At 37.9% G+C, this 20,900-nt stretch overlaps 1 protein-coding gene across 1 annotated transcript in view; it reads left to right on the top strand.

Annotated features, from left to right (window-relative positions):
- The first annotated feature begins 1,105 nt into the window (after positions 1–1,105).
- klhdc4 (kelch domain containing 4) overlaps positions 1,106–20,900 on the top strand; it is a 121,817-nt gene continuing 102,022 nt past the window's right edge. Inside the window, exons 1-4 of the mRNA XM_051931460.1 lie at positions 1,106–1,322; positions 3,070–3,161; positions 9,433–9,511; positions 17,645–17,743. Of these exons, the coding sequence (XP_051787420.1) occupies positions 1,224–1,322; positions 3,070–3,161; positions 9,433–9,511; positions 17,645–17,743 (369 nt within the window). The 5' untranslated portion in view covers positions 1,106–1,223. The remainder of the gene's footprint in view (positions 1,323–3,069; positions 3,162–9,432; positions 9,512–17,644; positions 17,744–20,900) is intronic.

Genomic DNA, 20,900 nt, shown 5'->3' with positions numbered 1-20,900 from the left:
ACACCTGGGGTAGCTATGCGAGGATGCTTTTTATTAGCTATAGCTCAGCTTTTAATACAATTATTCTGGATATGATAGTTATTAAACTGTCTAAACTAGGTGTCCCCCACTCTTCTGCAACTGGATAAAGGAATTTCTCATCATTCACCCTCAGACAGTGAATCATAGTTAGTAAACTGTCTAAACTAGGTGTCCCCCCACTCTTCTGCACCTGGATAAAAGAATTTCTCTTCATTCACCCTCAGACAGTGAAATTCATCCCCCACTTTTCCTCAACCTGCTCACTCAGCACCGGCTCCCCACAAGGCTGCATGCTAAGTACATTGCTAATTGCCCTATACATTCAAGACTGCAGTTCTGCCCAGCCTAATTGCATCATCATCAAAAATAAATTCAACAAAGTTAACCTTGTTTACTGCAAAACATCCAGTGATAACTTGCACGTATTTGTTAACTTCTGAGTTATTAATCTAAACTTTAATGCATAATCTTATTGGTAATTTCGCCCTCTTGTAATCGTACATATTTTCATATTGTAAATTATACTCGTCTCTTTATTACTATTTCCCTCCACAATAACTGAATTTAAACCTTACATTTTACGTATTCATGATTACCTCTACAACATTGTTACTCCTACAGATTGTAGGATTATATAACAAAATCACTGACAAAACATTAAAGAGAAAAATATATTGTATCGAAAAAAAAACATCAGATACTCTGAACAACCTCTCCATAATTTATATTTGTAACATTATAACACTGAATAAACTACCAGTCGTTTTCCTAAAATAATTACATTATACATACTGTATACTGTATTAACAACTATGTGCATACTTTGTATCCTCAGTCTCTACTTTTCAATATTTTTACTAACACGACTTCTCCGTCTACTTATTTCTAACTAGCCCTTCGCTTGAGTTAATCTGTGTTCTCGATTGACATTTTCTTCTTTAACAACTGATTCACCCCATTTCACTGCCACCTTTTTATTACCGAGTTTCGTTCAAGTAACAGTATACCATCAATGAACGTACTGTATAAGGAAAATGTGTCTACCGCGTGATTTGATGACGTCTAAAGGATGCGCTGCCGGAAGTTTTCCTTAATTCTACAGGAAGTAGAAGTTGTTTTTTTTCGGTACCGTACACGTGAAGACTTTGAGGTTTGCATGCTGTAACGCTGTACGTCCTCTGTTGTGGAAAACCTCTGGAAATATGGGCAAAAAGGGCAAAAAGGAGAAAAAAGTGAAAGGTGCTGAAAAAACGGCTGCAAAGATGGAGAAAAAAGTCTCAAAGCGATCAAAGCAAGAGGAGGTAAGATTTAAGTCAAGTTTGACACTTTTACAGAATAGTTGTCTCACTTGAGTTCATGAACAACGTTTTTGTCGGTTTGTGTGCCTTTTATTGAGCACGTTATAAAGGTAATCGAAAAGCTAAGTTTTTAATAAATAATTAGATATATTGTTGATAAAAATTATTTAAAGTTTAAGCAGTATGGTTTTCCTGATTTGGACTTAATTTGCAGTAATGGTAACAGAGGTTTTAGCCGTTGTTCAAGTCATGTGTTCACCGTACAGTTCTTACTTGCATGTTTTTCATAAAGAAGTGCCACTAGTATAATACCAACAAAATGCACAAAAAACAGCGAGTACAGCCTCATACATTGTTTGCAGGACATATTAATAATATACGAGAAAAACAATCATGCGCTTGTCATTTGAGTAACATTTTTACTTGTGGATTAAAGGTATCCTTATACCAAGTGGTACTGTAACCCGTTTTTCTGAAATTCCTAGCGGGCAGGAGGCAAAGAAACAATACTACTGGGTAATAAAAGGGTCCATTTTTTTATTCTTTAGTTGTCTTTTCTTTTTCACAAAAGGCAGGAAGAATAGCAAAGCTAAGGGTATCTTTTCAAGCCACCATCTGCCCTTCCTTTTTTTAAAAACAAGGATACAGTGTTGGTTAGATGCTGTTATCACAACAAAGAGTCTCAAGTTTTGCCAAAATTATAGATGAACTTTATTTGGCCTCAGAGGGAAATTTGGATTTTTATAAAAGCTCCAATAAAATAAATAAATAAATAAATAAATATGCGCAAACACTATGGTCTAAACAAATAGTAGAATGTCTTAAAAAGAATAACATTAAAAAAAGAAAGAAATCTTCCCACTTGGCAGTCACAGCCACAGTAAGGTGCTATATAAGGGTATTACCAATGATATAAAGAAGCCACAGTAGCATTTCCTGACACTCTTCTGCTAGGATGAAATTGTTTAGTGTTAGTGTTACTAGCTCCAGGAGGTGTAGAGTGCATCCTAGCTGTTTTAATTAGCTTTTTGATTCTGTGGTCCTCTCTTGAAGTGATGTTACCAACCCATGACATCACATCACAGCATAGAAAATCATATTAGCTCTCTCAGAGTAGAAGAGGATTTGATGTTACAGCTTACACTGAAGGAAGATAGTCTTCTAAGAAAAGAGCCCACTCTGTCCTTTGTTTTATCTGTTCTGAGACCAGTCCAACCTGTCACTGATGTGGACCTGCGAGTACTTGTAGTAGTGCACCATCTCTACATCCATTCCCTGAATAGTAAATGTAAAATTTTAAAGTATATATAAAATATGAAGTGATAATTAGTATTTGTTACAAAGTTGTTGTTAACAACAATGCTTAAAATAACCGCATTTTTCTTAACTGCCACAGCAACCACTAATGGACCATAATTACATATGTGTTTACTTAAATTCTTTGTTTGGTCATTTATAACCTTTTTATATCAAAGATTTTTTCCTTCTTTGGTAATTAAAATCTCAATTTTAACTTGTATTCATATTGGAGGTTTAAAACATGTAATTGAAGGACATATGGTTATTGACATTACCCTGCAATTGGAAAAAAATCTACTTGAGAATTAACAGTCTTCTTACATTAACACCTGGGTGACTTATTAGGTTTTATTATGTTTTCTGATTTTTTTTTAAAATTTATATTATTATATCAATGTCTAGAATTGATGACTGATGAATAACTTTAGTCTTTTGGCTGATTTTTAAACAGGAGGACATTGAAGCACTTATAGCTGAATTCCAGTTGTTAGATGCTAAGAAGACTCAAATTGTAGAAACAGCCTGTCCTCCTCCATCTCCAAGGTGTGATTTCTTCCATTTCATTATACACAGTATGTCTTAAACTACAAAATTATTTAGGGCATTAATATTAGGAAAGTGGATTTTTTTTGTGTATATGTTATAGCAGAGCCAGTAGAACTGGGCTTGGTTTTTGTCTTGTTTTAAGTTTATTACACAGAAAAGAAAATTTGCTTGGGCCTGGCTCCATATAATATGGCCATCTAAATTGTTGGCACATTATTGCAGTTATAATTATGGGGTTGTTCTTTTATGGCTCTCTATAAAATAGAGATTTATTAATTTATTATTGCAAGTTTGCAAAACGTTTAAATATTATGTGCCAAATTCTTCTTGTGAGACATTTGTCTGTATATTTAGTACTTTATAACACGATCCTTCCTCTTCTGCTGTCAAATTAGCAATAATTAAGATATAAGTATTCATATTGAAAATAAGTTTGTCTTTGAATATATTTGAACATAATACAAAAATTTTGTGTATAATCCTCTGAAGGTGTTTCATGGTAGAATGACAACAGAGCTCTGCTTACATAGACTCTCTCCACTTTCTGCTATAACATCTGTCCATTTGAATGATGTCCTGGTGAAACTTCTTCCCATATTCTTTAGAGGACTCTCCCATGTTCTTGGGGAAAATGCCAAATGAGAAATATAGGAAAATAGACAATTACGTGCTACCTGACAGTTATGGGTCTTTGCAAAAGATTTACTGGTACAGAGAGTCCTGCCACATTCCGTTTTGGTATGTAAAACTCAAGACATTAGTCTGTTATTGAGTGGTATGCTGATACTGAAAAAGTACCAAAAAACCCAGTCTTTTAAATAATATTGTCCCAGCATTTTGGTAATTTCAATAGCAGAAGTAAACGGTACTCTTGAAAAACCTTGTGCTCAGCTCTTCGTTCTTCCGCTGTACGACACGCTTATGGGGGATAAACGCTCTCCTGGCCTTTTTGACACACTAGAGCAGTGTTTCTTAAACCATGGGTTTTGAATGTTTCTGATGGACTGCCACCTGATTGTATAGTGAAATTACAAAAGTTGGTCTAAGTGTGAATTCTGTGCCAAGTAATATGCTTGCTGCTATTTATTGTAGTTTTTATTATGACAGTATGTGAAACAACACCATTGACACATCACAGATCAGTTTCATGTGTATAACATGAAAATAATTTGTTTTCCTCAACTTCCATCTCATAGCCTATTAAACAGTCAATCAGAGAAGACCGAGAGCAAAGACGAGTATAAGAAAGAGGGAGAGCGGAGGAACTGATAGACAAACTTGTAAGGTGAAGAGACTGTAGTGCTAGATTAAAATGTTAAAATGAAAATAACATATATGGGACAAAAAAAGATATGTGCCATTTGTGTAAAACAGAAGTTAAATGCATGTCTTCATGAGGAAATTTGAATTTGACTAGAAAATATCAGGGATAGAAACCTTATTTTAGGAGTGTGATACAGGCCCCCCATATTGCTGAAAGTAATTTAACATGAAACTTTTTAATATTATTAAAAAGTTTCATGTTCAAAGGTGTCTAATATAGTCATGAATGAATTAATTATTCAAATATTAATTGAACTAACTTTACAAATCATGAGTGCAGAACTGACTAAAATACAGGAAGCAAAGGGTTATGGTATGAGGAACCATTTCTCAATTAAGTGTTGTTAAGAGTGGTGTCCCTCAGGAGTCATTGCTGATATATATATATATATATATATATATATATATAGATAGATATATAGATATACAGTAATCCCTCGCTATATCGCGCTTCGCCTTTCGCGGCTTCACTCCATCGCGGATTTTATATGTAAGCATATTTAAATATATATCTCAGATTTTTCGCTGCTTCGTGGGTTTCTGAGGACAATGGGTCTTTTAATTTCTGGTACATGCTTCCTCAGTTGGTTTGCCCAGTTGATTTCATACAAGGGACGCTATTGGCAGATGGCTGAGAAGCTACCCAGCTTACTTTTCTCTGTCTCTCTTGCGCTGACTTTCTCTGATCCTGACGTAGGGGGTGTGAGCAGGGGGGCTGTTCGCACACCTAGACGATAGGGACGCTCGTCTAAAAATGCTGAAAGATTATCTTCACGTTGCTACCTTCTGTGTGCAGCTTTTAAGTATGCTGCACGGTGCTTCGCATACTTAAAAGCTCAAAGGGCACGTGTTGATTTTTTTATCTGTCTCTGTCTCTCTCTCTCTCTCTCTCTCTCTCTATCTCTCTATCTCTATCTGTCTCTCTGCTCCTGACGGAGGGGGTGTGAGCTGCCGCCTTCAACAGCTTTGTGCCGCGGTGCTTCGCATACTTACAAGCCAAACAGCCCTATTGATTTGTTTTCTCCTTTGAAGAGGAAGATATGTTTGCATTCTTTTAATTGTGAGACTGAACTGTCATCTCTGTCTTGTCATGGAGCACAGTTTAAACTTTTGAAAAAGAGACAAATGTTTGTTTGCAGTGTTTGAATAACGTTCCTGTCTCTCTACAACCTCCTGTGTTTCTGCGCAAATCTGTGACCCAAGCATGACAATATAAAAATAACCATATAAACATATGGTTTCTACTTCGCGGATTTTCTTATTTCGCGGGTGGCTCTGGAACGCAACCCCCGCGATGGAGGAGGGATTACTGTAGATATATATAGATAGATATAGATAGATATATATAGAGAAAAGCCAAGCAAAATGACACCTTTTATTGGCTAACTAAAAAGATTACAAATTGCAAGCTTTCGAGGCAACTCAGGCCCCTTCTTCAGGCAAGATGTAATACAGAAACTGGAGTTCCCTGTGTTTATATACACACTCTAGGACAAGAAACAACATTGGTAAATCTTTAAATGAGAAATTTTAAATGTAAAAAATTAAAAGATTCATTCAGGCTAGGGTTAATTTAACAAGAGAGAAAAGAACAATGTATTGTCAAGATCTTTGGATAAGGTAATTATCCAACAAAGTCTTTTGAAGTTTGTAATGAGTTTTTTCAAAACAATGTGGGTCTGTAGACAGGTTGTCTGTCATTCTGAGAGATGTAAACAATCCTCATATCTGGCCATGAAACTCTTGTCTCTATTCAATCCATGTTGTAAAGTATTAAATTTTAGCATAAGTTTAACTTCCCATTCTTTTCTCTCTTGCTGTGTTTTGAAGTTGCCCATAAGCACTGTGACTTTATAGTCCCTCTCACAGTGTCCATGGCTGTTGAAGTGGGCCGCTACAGGAACATCTGTGTTGCCATGTTTAATGTGGAACCTGTGTAAATTCATTCTCTGGCAGAGTGTTTGTCCAGTTTCTCCCACATAGAATGCAGTGTCAGGACATTTCATGCAGAAAATTAGGTAGACTATATTAGATGATCTGCAGGAAAATGATCCCTTTATGTGATGTTCAAGTCGGCAGTGTGGCATAACTATACGGTCTGTATCATAGATGTGGGCACGTGTTTTGCATCTTTTCTGTAGGCATGGTGATGTGCCATTTTCTGTTGGTTCACTTAGGGAGCTTCGGACAATTAGTTGTTGAAGGTTTGGTGGTTGTCTGTATGCCAGGAGGGGAGGTTCAGGAAATACATTTTTCAGTGTTTGGTCATTGTTTAGTATTGGCTGAAGTTCTTTTATAATTTTTCGAAGTGTTTCAAGATGTGGGTTGTAGGTGACAACAAGGGGGATGCGATTCTTGCTGTCTTTGTTTTTATATTCCAGAAGGTTGTCTCTGTCTAATTTTTTACATTTAAAATTTCTCATTTAAAGATTTACCAATGTTGTTTCTTGTTCTAGAGTGTGTATATAAACACAAGGAACTCCAGTTTCTGTATTACATCTTGCCTGAAGAAGGGGCCTGAGTTGCCTCGAAAGCTTGCATATTGTAATCTTTTTAGTTAGCCAATAAAAGGTGTTATTTTGCTTGGCTTTTCTCTACATTCATAATGGCTAACACGGTACAACACCCTAGTACTACTATATAGACATAGAGATATATAGATATATAAGAGAGAGAGAGAGAGAGATAGAGATATAGATATATATTCGCCGCGCTCAATTGAGGTCGCCCTTTTGAAGCTCGCCTTTTTGTGCGCGCCCTTATTGAATAGAGCCGTACAAGACAGTATTACTGTCACAGAAAATTAAAGGCACACAATACACGGCGGCAGCCCACGAAGAACGGTCAGCTCAGCAAGTAAACATCAACAAAAGAAAGGCTGAAAGAAAGAAAAATACGACCAACAAAAAGAATGAGGTCAAAGTCCCTTGCCATTTAATATACACTGTTTCTACTAAGGTTTATGCACTACTGTGCTACGCCCATTATTGTAACGGGCTAAATGACTAGTTATATATATATATATATATATATATATATATATATATATATATATATATATATATATATATATATATATATATATGTAGATATATATATAGATATATATTATAGATAGATAGATAGATATATATAGATAGATATAGATATATATATATATAGATATAGATATATAGATATATATTTGCAGTTGGAGACCCACAAAGGGAGAAAAAACGAATCACGTATCATAAAATAGTTTTATTCCTGAGCTTTCAACCCCTATCAGGGGTCTTCATCAGAGGATAATGCTTAGACTTACAAGAATCAAAGGCAATATATAGCAACACATTCGGGGGGGCTGGAGGTGACTAAGGACATATGCACTTTAATTTAACGATAACCCCCCCTCCCCCTTTTTGATCATACGGACTTAGTCACCTCCACCCACCCCACCCCCCTGAATGTGTTGCTATATATTGCCTTTGATTCTTGTAAGTCTAAGCATTATCCTCTGATGAAGACCCCTGATAGGGGTTGAAAGCTCAGGAATAAAACTATTTTATGATACGTGATTCGTTTTTTCTCCCTTTGTGGGTCTCCAACGGCAAATATGCAAACCGTATCACAGACCTTCTCTTCCATTCATAGATATATATATAGATATATATAATAGATATATCTGGATTATCGTAAGTTATCTGAATAGTAATATAAACAACAAGCTAGTTGAGTTTGCAAATTATTCCAAGCTGTATATCAATTGGCAGATAATTTAGAATCTGTTGAATCATTCCAAAGAGACTTGGATAGTATACAGGCTTTGGCAGATTTGTGCCTAATGAAATTTAATATAAATAAATGTAAAGTATTAATGTAGGAAGTAAAAATGTTAGATTTGAAAACATAATGGAAGTTCTGAAAATCAAAAGTACGCAGTGTGAGAAAGATTTAGGAGTCATAGCAGACCTGATATTATCAACTGCCACATTGTTCAGAAGCCATTAAGAAGGCGAACTGAATGTTAGGTTATATAGCATTATATGTAAAGTCCAAGTCCAAGCAGGTTATGCTGAAACTTTATAATGCACTGGTGAGGCCTCATCTCGAGTATTGTGTGTAGTTTTGGTTTGCAGGCTACAAAAAGGACATAGCAGTGCTAGAAAAGGTCCAGAAAAGAGTGACTGGGTTGATTCCTGGACTACAGGAGATGAATTACGAAGAAATATTAAAAGAGTTGAGTCTTTTCAGTTTAAGCAAAAGAAGATTAAGAGGAGACATAATTGAAGTGTTTAAAATTATGAAGGGAAATAGTACAGTGGAATAAGACTTATTTTAAAATGAGTTCATCAACACGGGGACACAGTTGGTCATATCATGGTATTTTCAAGGCATGTCAAAAACATTTTCATTTCAGAATTTGTACTATAGTTAAGATAAATTTTGGCAAGATGGTTTAGGCTTTTAATTCTTTATTAAGTTAAAATGTGTGATACAACCCCTCACTGAAATTCAATTCCCGTTCTTGTAACCTATTTTGTATCCTAACATTCGGTATTGTCAACACAAAAGTGTGCTTCTTTAATAGTGGTCCATTTTCTGGATGTACACTGGCATAAACCTTGGCAACTTGCAATTGTGTGTAAATTAGGATTAGGATTTTGTATAAATTACCATTATTACGGATTTAGTTATGTATCTCTGTCATAGAGATTTATGGTGACTTAATGTGAATTTATACTCATGCAGAGACTTACTTTGGCTGCTCAGCATGCACCGGAAAGGCTTGATCATTCACATACCCACTCCAAATCACACCACACAAACTATTGTATGAGCACCACAAAGTGTCCCTACATGAAGTGTAACTGTAGCCTTGTTAGTCAGCTGGAGGAACATGGACAGTTTTGTCAAGTGCATAGAATACAGCAGTATCACTGTTTTGCTATATTTTATATCTTCACAGGCTGAATGCCTCCCTCAGTCCTCATCCTGAGAAAGAGGAATTAATTCTTTTTGGAGGTGAATATTTCAATGGACAAAAAGTAAGTTACTGTTTTAACACCTTCAGTTGTATGATTATTGGTTTTGAATAATTAATGTAGCTCTCTAGCATACACATGCACCTGAAGCATAACTCATTTTCACAGCACTAATATGCAACAAAAGAAGTGGAAAGAAATATTTCTGCAGCCACAAATTATAGAAGCTACTGGTTGTCATTGCTTGGTCCATTTGCTGGAGATATTGAAATACATATTTTTAATGCATTTACCTTCTTCAGTGACTGCATCCATCACTTAAACCAAAATATTTATTGTAGTATCAGCAAAATTAGTGACTATTTTCAGATCTGTATCAGCAGGTGTGAAAGACAGAAACTAAATTTGAAATAGATAATAATTAAAGCTAGTTGTAATTTCTTAGAGACTGTAGGTTAAGCTGCCATCTTACTTTTGGATCAAACATATCTTCCATAAAGCACCTTTTGGTCAACAGTGTGCAAATTTAGATTCACTACTGATGAATGGGGTATTTTTGAGTTGGTAATTACAAAAACCTCCGGCAAAAAACTTATATTTTGCTGCAAAGATTAATTATAAAAATTCAGAGGATACCTTTTTTTAATAAACATGGCACTGAAATTTAACGTTGAACATTTAGCAGCTCACTACTGAGTAATTCTTTTTGAAAATGAAATTGTGATAAAAAGGTAAAACATAATCTGATACATAGCTGATTGAACTGTTTGGAAGAAATGTAAAACTAATGTCAAATAATTTTCAGGTTTACTTTACAATGATATTTTTCTTTTTGAGAAGAGCATCAGTAGACTTTGCCCCCTAGGAACCAAGTTACTCGAACTATTCAATAACATCTCAGTAATTATTTACCTCTCTGATGCGGAGCTTAGTGATCACAAAATAGGTCATTACGAAAGCAATTGATGAGAAGAATTCACAATTAGTTATAGAATTATGGTATTTGGGGGTTCCTCTAGGGTGCCTCTTTCTCTTGCAAGATTTGCCTCAAAAACTAATCAACACGGGTGGCACGGTGGCGCAGTGGTAGCGCTGCTGCCTCACAGTTAGGGGACCTGAGTTCGCTTCCTGGGTCCTCCCTGTGTGGAGTCTGCATGGGTTTCCTCCGGGTGCTCTGGTTTCCTCCCACAGTCCAACTACATGCAGGTTAGGTGCATTGGCGATCCTAAATTGTCCCTAGTGTGTGCTTGGTGTGTGTGTGTGTGCCCTGCGCTGGGCTAGCGCCCTGCCTCAGATTTGTTTCCTGCCTTGCGCCCTGTGTTGGCTGGGATTGGCTCTAGCAGACCCCTGTGACCCTATAGTTAGGATATAGCGGGCTGGATAATTAATGGATGGATGGGCTAATCAACACATCATCAGCTCATAACAGGCTTAAGTTTCAAGTTTGATATTTTTCTGTCCATCCGTTTTAGCACTGGATTGTCCTCAAGAAACTGTGACAGACACACTCCCATCATTGACATATCAATGTTTTTGGTATCAGGTACCCTAAAATGTTGAGATCCATCGAAATCCAGAGATCAACATTTTTGATGAATCTAAAGCTTTCGCTTCACCCCCATAGAATATAGATTATGGTGGGGAAGGACGCAAAGCAAAAAGTGTCTAATTTTCAGTTACAATGTATGTCAAGGGACAAGGAAAGTCTTTGGGATCTTGCAAATTAAAAGAAAGAGAGAACCACACTGGCAGTGAAAGAATCCCTCTACATTTAATAGTGGTGCAACGGATCAAAAAACTCACGGTTCGGATCGGATCATGGTTTTAAGTCACGGTTTGGATCAATTTTCGGATCAGCAAAAAAAAAAAAAAGACAAGACAAATTTAACTCCATTTATTTAGTTAAGTATTTTTTGCCCATTAAAAAACATTCAACTCAAGACTCATTCCACTCAATTATATAAATACAAATTAAGGTGCAATATTGGGCATGATAACTATTTCCTTTAATGTGGACACAATAAAAAACAACTTTAAATGCAATTTAAGGCATCATTGCTTCTTACTTTGAACATGGAGAGAGAAATAAAAACTAGCATATGTCCACATCATCAAAAAGAAGAAAGAAAGCAAAGCAGACCTGAGCTTATAATTTCAATTTTTTTTTCAAAAACATGAGGATGTCTACATTTTCTGGGGAAAGTGTAGATCTCTTTGCTGTAACTATGTCCCCTGCTGTTGAGAACACCCTCTCGCTAGGCACTGAAGTGCCAGGCACAGCAAGATGGTGTCTTGACATTGTGGCAAGGTGAGGGTATTTACATTCGTTGCTTTTCCACCAAGTCAGTGGATCACCATCGACTGGAATGCCACTTGCTGCCTCATAGGATGCCACCTCCTCTTTGATGGTGTCAGCAAAAGCCTTGCTGACCATGTCCTTCTGTGCAGAGGTCTCGCCAACAACCTCCGCCATTGCCGACTTCTTTTGAGGAGGAGATGTGTCTGCTCCTCTTGGTGCTGCATATTGACGCTGCAAGGACAACAGTCACATTATTGATTAAAACTTTTTTTTTTCCATAGACATTAAAATGTGGCAATAACTTAATAAATAACTTAATAAACTTAACTAAAAACATTATCATAAAAAATAAAAAATATATAATTTCAAAATATTTATTTTCTTTACCTCTTCACAGTCTTCAGTGCCAAGACTGCTCACAATCTCAGTAGTGAGATCACTGTATGTCCTCAGGCGTAGGACAAGGTCTAGGTGAGACAGCGACTTGAACCTTGGATCAAGTGCAATAGATCTGTGAAGGTAGTCCTGTAGGGTTGGTGGTGAAGTGTATCTGGGCTTCAGGTCCTCTCTAATGGCAGTCTTGACATCTCTTGTGATGGTGCTGTCTTCCTCACTTGGGGCCATGGATTGTAGGATCCTTGTTTTCAGAGGCAGGATCATGGACACAGATGGTGCAGTTTCAGTGCTCAACAGAGTTGTAACCATTTTGAGTGGTTTGAGCAGCTGGAGGACCTCCTCTGCCACTTTAACATCATCATCAGACAAGGTGACGATGTCTCTGGCATTTTTCTTCAGGGTTTTGTCTGTTAGTGCAGAGTATATAGCTGCCTGCTGCTCAAGGTAACGCTCCAACATATCATAAGTGGATTTCCACCTTGTTGTGACAACATGTGTGAGCTTATGAGTAGGCAGCCGTAGCATTTCTTGCTTGGTCTTAAGCACATGAGCAGCAGTTGAGCTTCGGTGGAAGTAGGAAACCACCTTCCTGATCCTCCCAAGGAGGCGGTCCATCTTACACACTTTCATTCCCTTTTGGGATGCTAAATTAATTGTATGTGCAAAGCACCCTATCTGTGGGCCCAGTCCTGCTTCATTCACTGCATTTATTTGGTTTTTGGCATTATCTGTTGTGACTGGGATATTAGTATTGGGCCTCTCTATCCTCCACTCTGCCACTGCTTCCGTCAATACATGTGCCAGGTTTGTGCCAGTGTGACTCTCATAGAGGGGGCGTGTCTGCAGTACAGGGCTTCGTATCTCCCACTGTGATGTAATGAGCAGTCACGGTCACATAGCTTTCTGTTGCCCTGGAAGTCCACCCGTCTGTAGTTAGGGCCACAGAAGATGCCTGGGATAGTTCATCCATAACTTTTGACTTTTCCTGCCCATACATACTTGGGATGATATTGTCACTGAAGTGAGTGCGCGACGGAATATCATAGCGTGGCTCAAGCACGTGTATCATATGTTTAAACCCCTTGTTTTGCACAACGGAATATGGCCTCATGTCTGCAGCAATAAACACCCTAATAGCTTTTGTAATAGCTTTAGCCCGGTCTGATTGGGCAGCAAAGGGCTGCTTAAATGTTGCGGATATCTTTGGTTGTTGCGCAGCCATCGTCTTGGGTCCTGTCACATCAGGGTGGTGTCGTTTTAAAATGTGTTGCCAGTCTCATAGGGCTTCCTCGTGCCACACAGTCGACAAACTGTGGTGGTTTTATCCACCACCCTTTTCCCATCAACATATTTAACAGGTAAGCCAAAATGCTCCCACACATGAGACTTAAATGATGCTGGAGGTTTTCGAGCTTCTCTGCTCCTCTGCTTGAACTGCTACCGCTGGCCATTACCACTCGTATAAAGCGGCAAACCGGACAAAAGTCGAACGAAAATGCGGGAGAGAGGTTGAGTTAGTGCGCAAGAGAGAAAGTTAGTGTGCGAGAGCTACCGAGTTAGTGCACGAGAGAGAGAGAGAGTGCGTGAGAGAAGTTTAATTGCAGTTCAGTGCGCAAGAGCTACCGAGTTAGCGTGAGAGAGAGAGAGACAGAGTTAGTGCGCGAGAGAGGTTGAGAGAGTGCATGAGAGACACGCACACAATACAGTGGACCTTTTTTATTCTCGGATACTTCAGATCACGTGCGTACCGAACCGTGGACAGGGCTGCACCAAACTCCAACCCCCATGAAGTCCTGTGGGAGTCAGAGGCACTGCTGCAACCCAGGGAGGCTGCCATCTAGCGTCCAGGGGAAGTATTGGGTCTCCCATCCTTGCTCCCCCGGAACATATGCTGCATGGGCCCCGGCCGCCTGCCACAATAGATAAACCTGTACTGTATACAGAGATGCCACGAAACACTGTACTATACAAAGTATAATACACAGGATTATATATTGGTATTGTCTTGCTAGACATCTAATTATTTTTAAGTCTTATATGCAGAAGGGAAAAGAACTCAGTTTGGATATTAGGAGACATGTGAATGAAATGGGTTTATAAGTATTTCTGCTTTGGTCATTTTGGCATTTTCTTCACTATTCTTTTGTTTGTTTCAGTGCAACAAGAGGAGACAGTATGTTGAGTAGAATAGATAAGGCCACCCTTTTGCCCGTAGAACTCCCAAACATTTATGGTACTTGAAAAATCTCTTTCTTTTAACATTGCTGGATTTTACCATTAGGGTTGCACTGATTTGGTCATTCCTCCTTTATGGAGAACTCCTAAACCTGAAATGCAGAGTAAGCACAGGGACCTTTTTTGACTAATTGTACTTGTAATTTAATTTTCAGTCACTACACACAGCTCACTACTGTTGGTGTAAGTTATGGCAGACAGATGGCATAGAAGTACCACTATATTGGGCTGAAATTCCCTTGTTCGTCTATCTATATAAGGCGATATAAGGCGCTTTATTGGCGCTGACCCGACACAGCCTGACACCAGAGGTACGGGTAAAATAAACAAAAGAATTTATTTTCTTCAGCCATGCCCCACTAGCCCTACACAGTCCCCAAAACACAAATAAAGCACCCAGAACACACTCTTCTTTTCCTCCACTCCTTCCAGGGCAGCTTTGTTCTCCTTACTGTCGACTCTGGTGCCCTGAGTAGTGGCTGCAAGCTCCCTTTATAGCCCACCCGGAAGTGCTTCAGGTGGTAATTAACCTAAATTAGACTGCACTTCTGGGTGTGGCTGCGTTGCCGCCCACATGGGCTCAGGAAGCCTTGCAGCTCCCCCTGGCAGTGGCTATGGAGCCCAGCCTGGATGAGCTCCGGTGTTCCGTGATATTGGCCCCGATGCAACCCAGGGGGGCTGCCACCAAGTGTTCCGGGGAACGTAGAGTGCATCCCATGGCTGCTCCCCCGGATCCAGTGTTGAAGGGGTGTCCCGGCCAGGCATGGGTTCGGGCCGTTCGCCACACCATCCATCCATCCATCCATCCAGTCTCTACCAATGTATCAGTTTACCAGTACTCCACCTTTATTTTATTAGGTTATTTTTTTAACGTAAACTACCTCAGTTTTAAAACCCATTTCCCTTAACTAATATGCACAATTACAGTAACAAATTGGGCCTTAACAATGAATGTACTAAACAAGTATTTCGCTCCAAAATGTCCCCGTTCATTTGTCTCCATCACCATGGACTGAGAAAAGGGCAATGGCAGGAGTTTTCACTTGATAACTAACATCATATCATCCCTGTTAAGGAGTAAGCTCAGGAATAAGCAGATGTATGATGCTATAGTGCCCTGATAATGGATGGTCTGTCTGGTAGACCACAGTTTGTGAGTCTCATGGACAGTACCTCTGATGAAAACAACACTAGAGCACCACAAGAACAGTCATGTCTCCTTTTCTGTTCACTCAGTATGCCTATAAATGTAACATCAGGTCATGTCACTTACAGAAACCAAAGATTCTTCACTAAATGGATGTATTGACTAGGGTGGCGAGGCAGAGTGTAGGATTCAGGTAGATAACTTTGTTTCTTGGTGCAAAGAGAATTGTCTGCAACTTAACATTAGTAAAACCAAGGACCTAGCTATTAACTTTTGCCACATTGAAGAGCTTTTACGCCCAGTCAGTATTGAGGGTGTGGATATGGTGGAGGTACACTAGTATAAGAAGGACTGGGAGATATGATGATTTATTACCTAAAAAGGGAGCTACTTCAGTAATATTGAAGTATTTTAGCAACAAGATGTCAGACCTCCAGCAAAGCACATAAGGAAAGAATCCCCATAGAAAATTTGGTATGCTCCCTTTGAAATGCTGTTATACTCCATTAAAATTCCCCCCACTGCACCCTGAGCAGTTTTATTATGAACAAATCAGTTGCAGAGTCTGTGGATCGCTGAGCAGGTGACTGAGATTCCACTCACATATCTCAGTGTTATTGGTGGAAAACAATTTTGTTGTTTACTTTCTTTGTGAGAAGAGTATTAGAGGTACATTTTGTGTATTGTTGTTTTATAGCTATGGGCAGCAAGGTAGTGCAGTGGTTAACTGTGCTGCTTCAAGAATCGAGCATCAGGAGTTTGAATCCCATCCCCAGTTGATGGCTAGGTGGAGTCTGTAGGTTCTCTCATATCTTCATAGGTTTTCCTGTTGATGTTTCAGTGTTCCTGCCACATACTCAAAGATGCATAGATTTTGCAGAATAAAGAGTTGAGTTTAACTATGAATGTTTGTGTGAGTGGACCCTGTGGTAGACTGGACTGGCTAATCTCTGTGACACTGAGTTGGACTCTGATTGACACAAAAAATAATTCTACATTTTCTGCTACAGTTGGTCATATTTATTTTCTACTTTCTTAATAAAAAACATTTTTGTTAAATTCGGCTGTTTTTTACAAATCACTTTCTGTTTTAACTATTTAAACTGTTAATAATTCTAGCAGTTTTTTTAAATATCAGAGCTTATTTTTTGTGATTCAACAAGTAAGTTTATAAATTTTCAGTAGATAAAGCTTCCAGTCTTTCAAATACTCTGCCTCTTTTACTGTAGTCTGCCATTTGTGCACTGGAAATATTGAGACTTATTGAGTGTGTAAGCAAATGGAATCTTTTCCTTTTAGAAGGAGGAAGACAAGAAACATAGAGATTGAGATTTAAAATTGGTTAAGCAAATGTCATGATGAGGTTCAGATTTAAGTGCATGCCTATTTTCAGTGTTAAGAAGTTATATGTAGACCATTACAATTTTTGTAGTGGATATTATTAGTAAAATTAAATTAAAACATTTTATGGTGAAAGAAAATCATTCATTTAATTTGTCTGCATTCATGCTTTTCCTAGTAAAACTAACACTTAAACACACAAGTTCTTCACACCTTTTCTTTTTAGCATTTTAATCAAGGTGCATGGCTCAGTAGAGAGTTTTTTAAGTCATGGTTGGCAAATTGTTTCTTGACTGGATATGATCGAACGATCTCTAATTTGTTTCCCAGTTAGCTAATAGCACCTGGAAATTTGCTTTCTCTTTAACCATATTCAGGGCTAGGTGATCGTAGTAATTGTACCAAACATTCCTGTGCAGCATTTTAGTTATTGAATGTTAGGCACTATGTACAAAGCAAAGCAACAGTGATACTGCAAGATGTCAGATGTTGCCATCTTAGATGCATGGAAAAATTTCCTGACCTGATATTGAAACCTGAAATTAATTTGTAGTGCTTTTATTTTTCTTAGTTCTTTTGTTTCCAGTGAGAACTTTTTTATAAGTGTAAGTCGACTTTTAGTACTGTTCCTGGTTTCATTTTGGAAAATTTTGTTATGTGAAATTAAGTTTTTGGTTTCATCTTTTAATAGCATAAGATGCATTTTACATAATTTAAAGGTTTTTGTTGGGGGAAAAAAATAGCATTTTAAAGTTTTGTACTATATTTTATTATGCAGACATTCCTGTACAATGAAATGTTCTTTTACAATTTAAAGAAGAACTCCTGGACAAAAGTGGATATCCCCAACCCTCCACCTCCTCGGTGTGCCCATCAGGTAAATAAATATGTATTGATATTTTATATGTATTTAGTTTACACATAATATACTTTTAAGGAGCAAACCAAAATGTTTTTGAATTGTTACTATGAACTTATGTAAGTTAGAGGTGTGTTGCTGTCTAACTCTTGTGCTGTGATCTCATATTGTTAATGCAAGTATTTAAATTATCCTAGCAGAAAACAATTTTTTAAAAATCAAATTAACTGCTCTCCACAGGCAGTAAGCTGTTAAACTGAATGTCAGTTTTTCCTGTAAAATGTACTTCCTGGATGATACCCCTAAACATTTTGTGGTGAAAGAGCACATGATATGCAGTGATTGTGTTTCAAAAATATCAGTAGATGCTTCTTAGCAAGTGGAATTATTTGGTAGTATGTTGAGAGGTCCAGGATTGCTTGGAGATTTTATATAATGAGACACTCTGTAACTTAAAATAGTATAACTTTGACTTTAATTGAAACATAGGCCCAGATATTCAAGAAATGCATTCAGCGTGCCAAACTTATATGCATTATCTCTTTAGAACAGGGTTCTCAAACTCCGGTCCTGGAGGGCCATAGTGTCTGCAGTTTTTCATTCTAACCCTTTTCTTAAATAGTGGCCTGTTTTGCTGCTAATTAACTTCTCTGCTAATTAATGCCACTGTTGAACCATATTTTCTCCACTTGATGATGACTGTGTTCACAGTGCTCCATGGGATGTGTAATGTTTTGGATACTTCTTTATACCCCGGTCAAGAGTAATACCTTTCAAAGATGAGATTCCATTTCTTGTTTTAAATGTGTTTTGCAGACCTTGGCTTTTAGAGTATGTTGCATCCAAGAGAATATCAGAATAATCCTGCAGGAACAGCCAAACTTTATCTGAGCTCAACCAGAGCCACTTTTATTGATGTCAGGTGTATACTAACTACTATTTGAGATAAGGCTTATTGTGATTGATTGATTTTGAATGCAGTCACATCCTTAATTATTAAAAGGTGTGCAAATTAATGCAACCAGGTTTTTGTGTGATTTATTTTGTCCTTTTTTCACGAAACATTTTCTGATTTGTTTTCACCTTCTTTGCATAAATTGGAATTTTGCAATAATGGTGGAATAAGTTCTGACAGGATTTATTTTGGATTCATTTTTTATTACACAAAATTTGTGATTTTGGCAGGGATGTATAGACTTTTTATATCTACTCTACATCTATACTAATAAAAGGCAAAGCCCTCACTGACTGACTCACTCACTCACTGAGTGACTCACTCATCACTAATTCTCCAACTTCCCGTGTAGGTGGAAGGCTGAAATTTGGCAGGCTCATTCCTTACAGCTTACTTACAAAAGTTAGGCAGGTTTCATTTCGAAATTCTACGCGTAATGGTCATAACTGGAACCTCTTTTTTGTCCATATACTGTAATAGACTGCAGCTCGATGGCCATGGGAGGCAGAGTTGGGTATCGCGTCATCACGCCTCCCACGTAATCACGTGAACTGACTGTGAACGCAGTACGTTAAAAACAAGGAAGAGCCCTAAAGAGCACTGAAGAAAACATTCATTACACAATTGAGAAGGCAGCGAAACAATAAGAAGCGAGCGAGTGACGCATACAAGCATATTCATAAGTGCAGCTACTGCGGAAACAAAGCACGGTGTAAACCGTAAGTTTAAATTAAGTTTATAGAAACGCTTCCGCTGCCGTTTGCAATACCATATTTGCGACATACAAGTTTAATGAGAAGACACGAGGTATAAACGAGATTTTGGATCACTTTGTAACAGAGTTAAAATTGCTGTAGCGAGAAACTTTTAAGTGCCGGGTCTTAGCTAACATTAAATAAAGCTGTAGACATTGCAACATCACACAAGAGAGCGGCTCACGTGAACTGACTGAACGCAGCACGAGTGATCACTCCGATGAATCAAACCTGTTCAAAAAACACATTACACAATTGATAATGTAGGAAAAGAATATGAAGCGACTGACACATACAGACATATTCATGAGTGCAGGTACTTCGGAAACAAAGCACCGTGTAAACCTAAAGTTTAAATTAAGTTCATAGACCTACAAAAGGTTGCCATTGATTTGAGGCAAGATTGCTTTTCTCCTGTACAACTATACGTTGCATTCTCAACAGTAAGCTTGCATGGCTTGGTCATATTACAACCGGAGTGCTGAACTGACAACGTGGTATACAAAGAGAACTATAACAATCATAATAAACGAACAATAAAACAGCAGAGAACCCGTGGATTAAATAAAAAGGCTGCTTCCTTGGCAAAGCAAGGAAAAAGGATGGCCTTATATGGCGTTCGTTTATAAAACATCGGAGAAGCTGTGTAAAGGCTGCTTCACAAAAAAACAGCAGAGCGCCTTATATGAGCAGGCAGTCAGCTAAAGAAGAGAATCAATAAATAACTATAATTGTAATAAACGAACAAAAAATAGCGGAAAATCCGCGGATTACATAAAGGAAATGGGTACCTGAACAGAAAAGTGAGTCTCAAATAGCTACACAATAACTATAACAATTGTAATAAATGAGCAATAAAACAATACAGAACCGCTAAGCAAGGAGAAAGGACGGCCTTATATGGCGTTCGTTTATAAAACAGTGGAGAGGCTGTGTAAAGGCAGCTTCACAAAAAAACAGATCCTTAACAAATTGTTATTGGTATATTTTCCCTCAATTTAAAAAGGTTTTCTTTTCTTCTTAATAAAATTTAAAAGATATATATATATAGATATAGATATATATCTATACTAATTAATAAAAGGCAAAGCCCTCACTGACTCACTGACTGACTCACTCACTCATCACTAATTGTCCAACTTCCCGTGTAGGTGGAAGGCTGAAATTTGGCAGGCTGATTCCTTATAGCTTACTTACAAAAGTTAGGCAGGTTTCATTTCGAAATTCAACGCGTAATGGTCATAACTGGAACCTCTTTTTTGACAATATACTGTAATGCACGGCAGCTTGATGGCTGTGGGAGGCGGAGTTGAGTGTCACGTCATCATGCCTCCCACGTAATCACGTGAAAAGACTGTGAATGCAGTAGGGAGAAATGAAGTAAGAGCCGCAAACAGCGAAGAACAAAAAATTCATTAAACAATTGAGAAGGGAGCGAGTGAAGCATACAAGCATCTTCATAAGG

Source organism: Erpetoichthys calabaricus, chromosome 9 (genome assembly GCF_900747795.2).
Source record: "Erpetoichthys calabaricus chromosome 9, fErpCal1.3, whole genome shotgun sequence".
Taxonomy (NCBI): domain Eukaryota; kingdom Metazoa; phylum Chordata; class Cladistia; order Polypteriformes; family Polypteridae; genus Erpetoichthys; species Erpetoichthys calabaricus.
The sequence above is the reverse complement of the archived record's forward strand: the minus strand, read 5'-3'. Positions and strand labels throughout refer to the sequence as shown.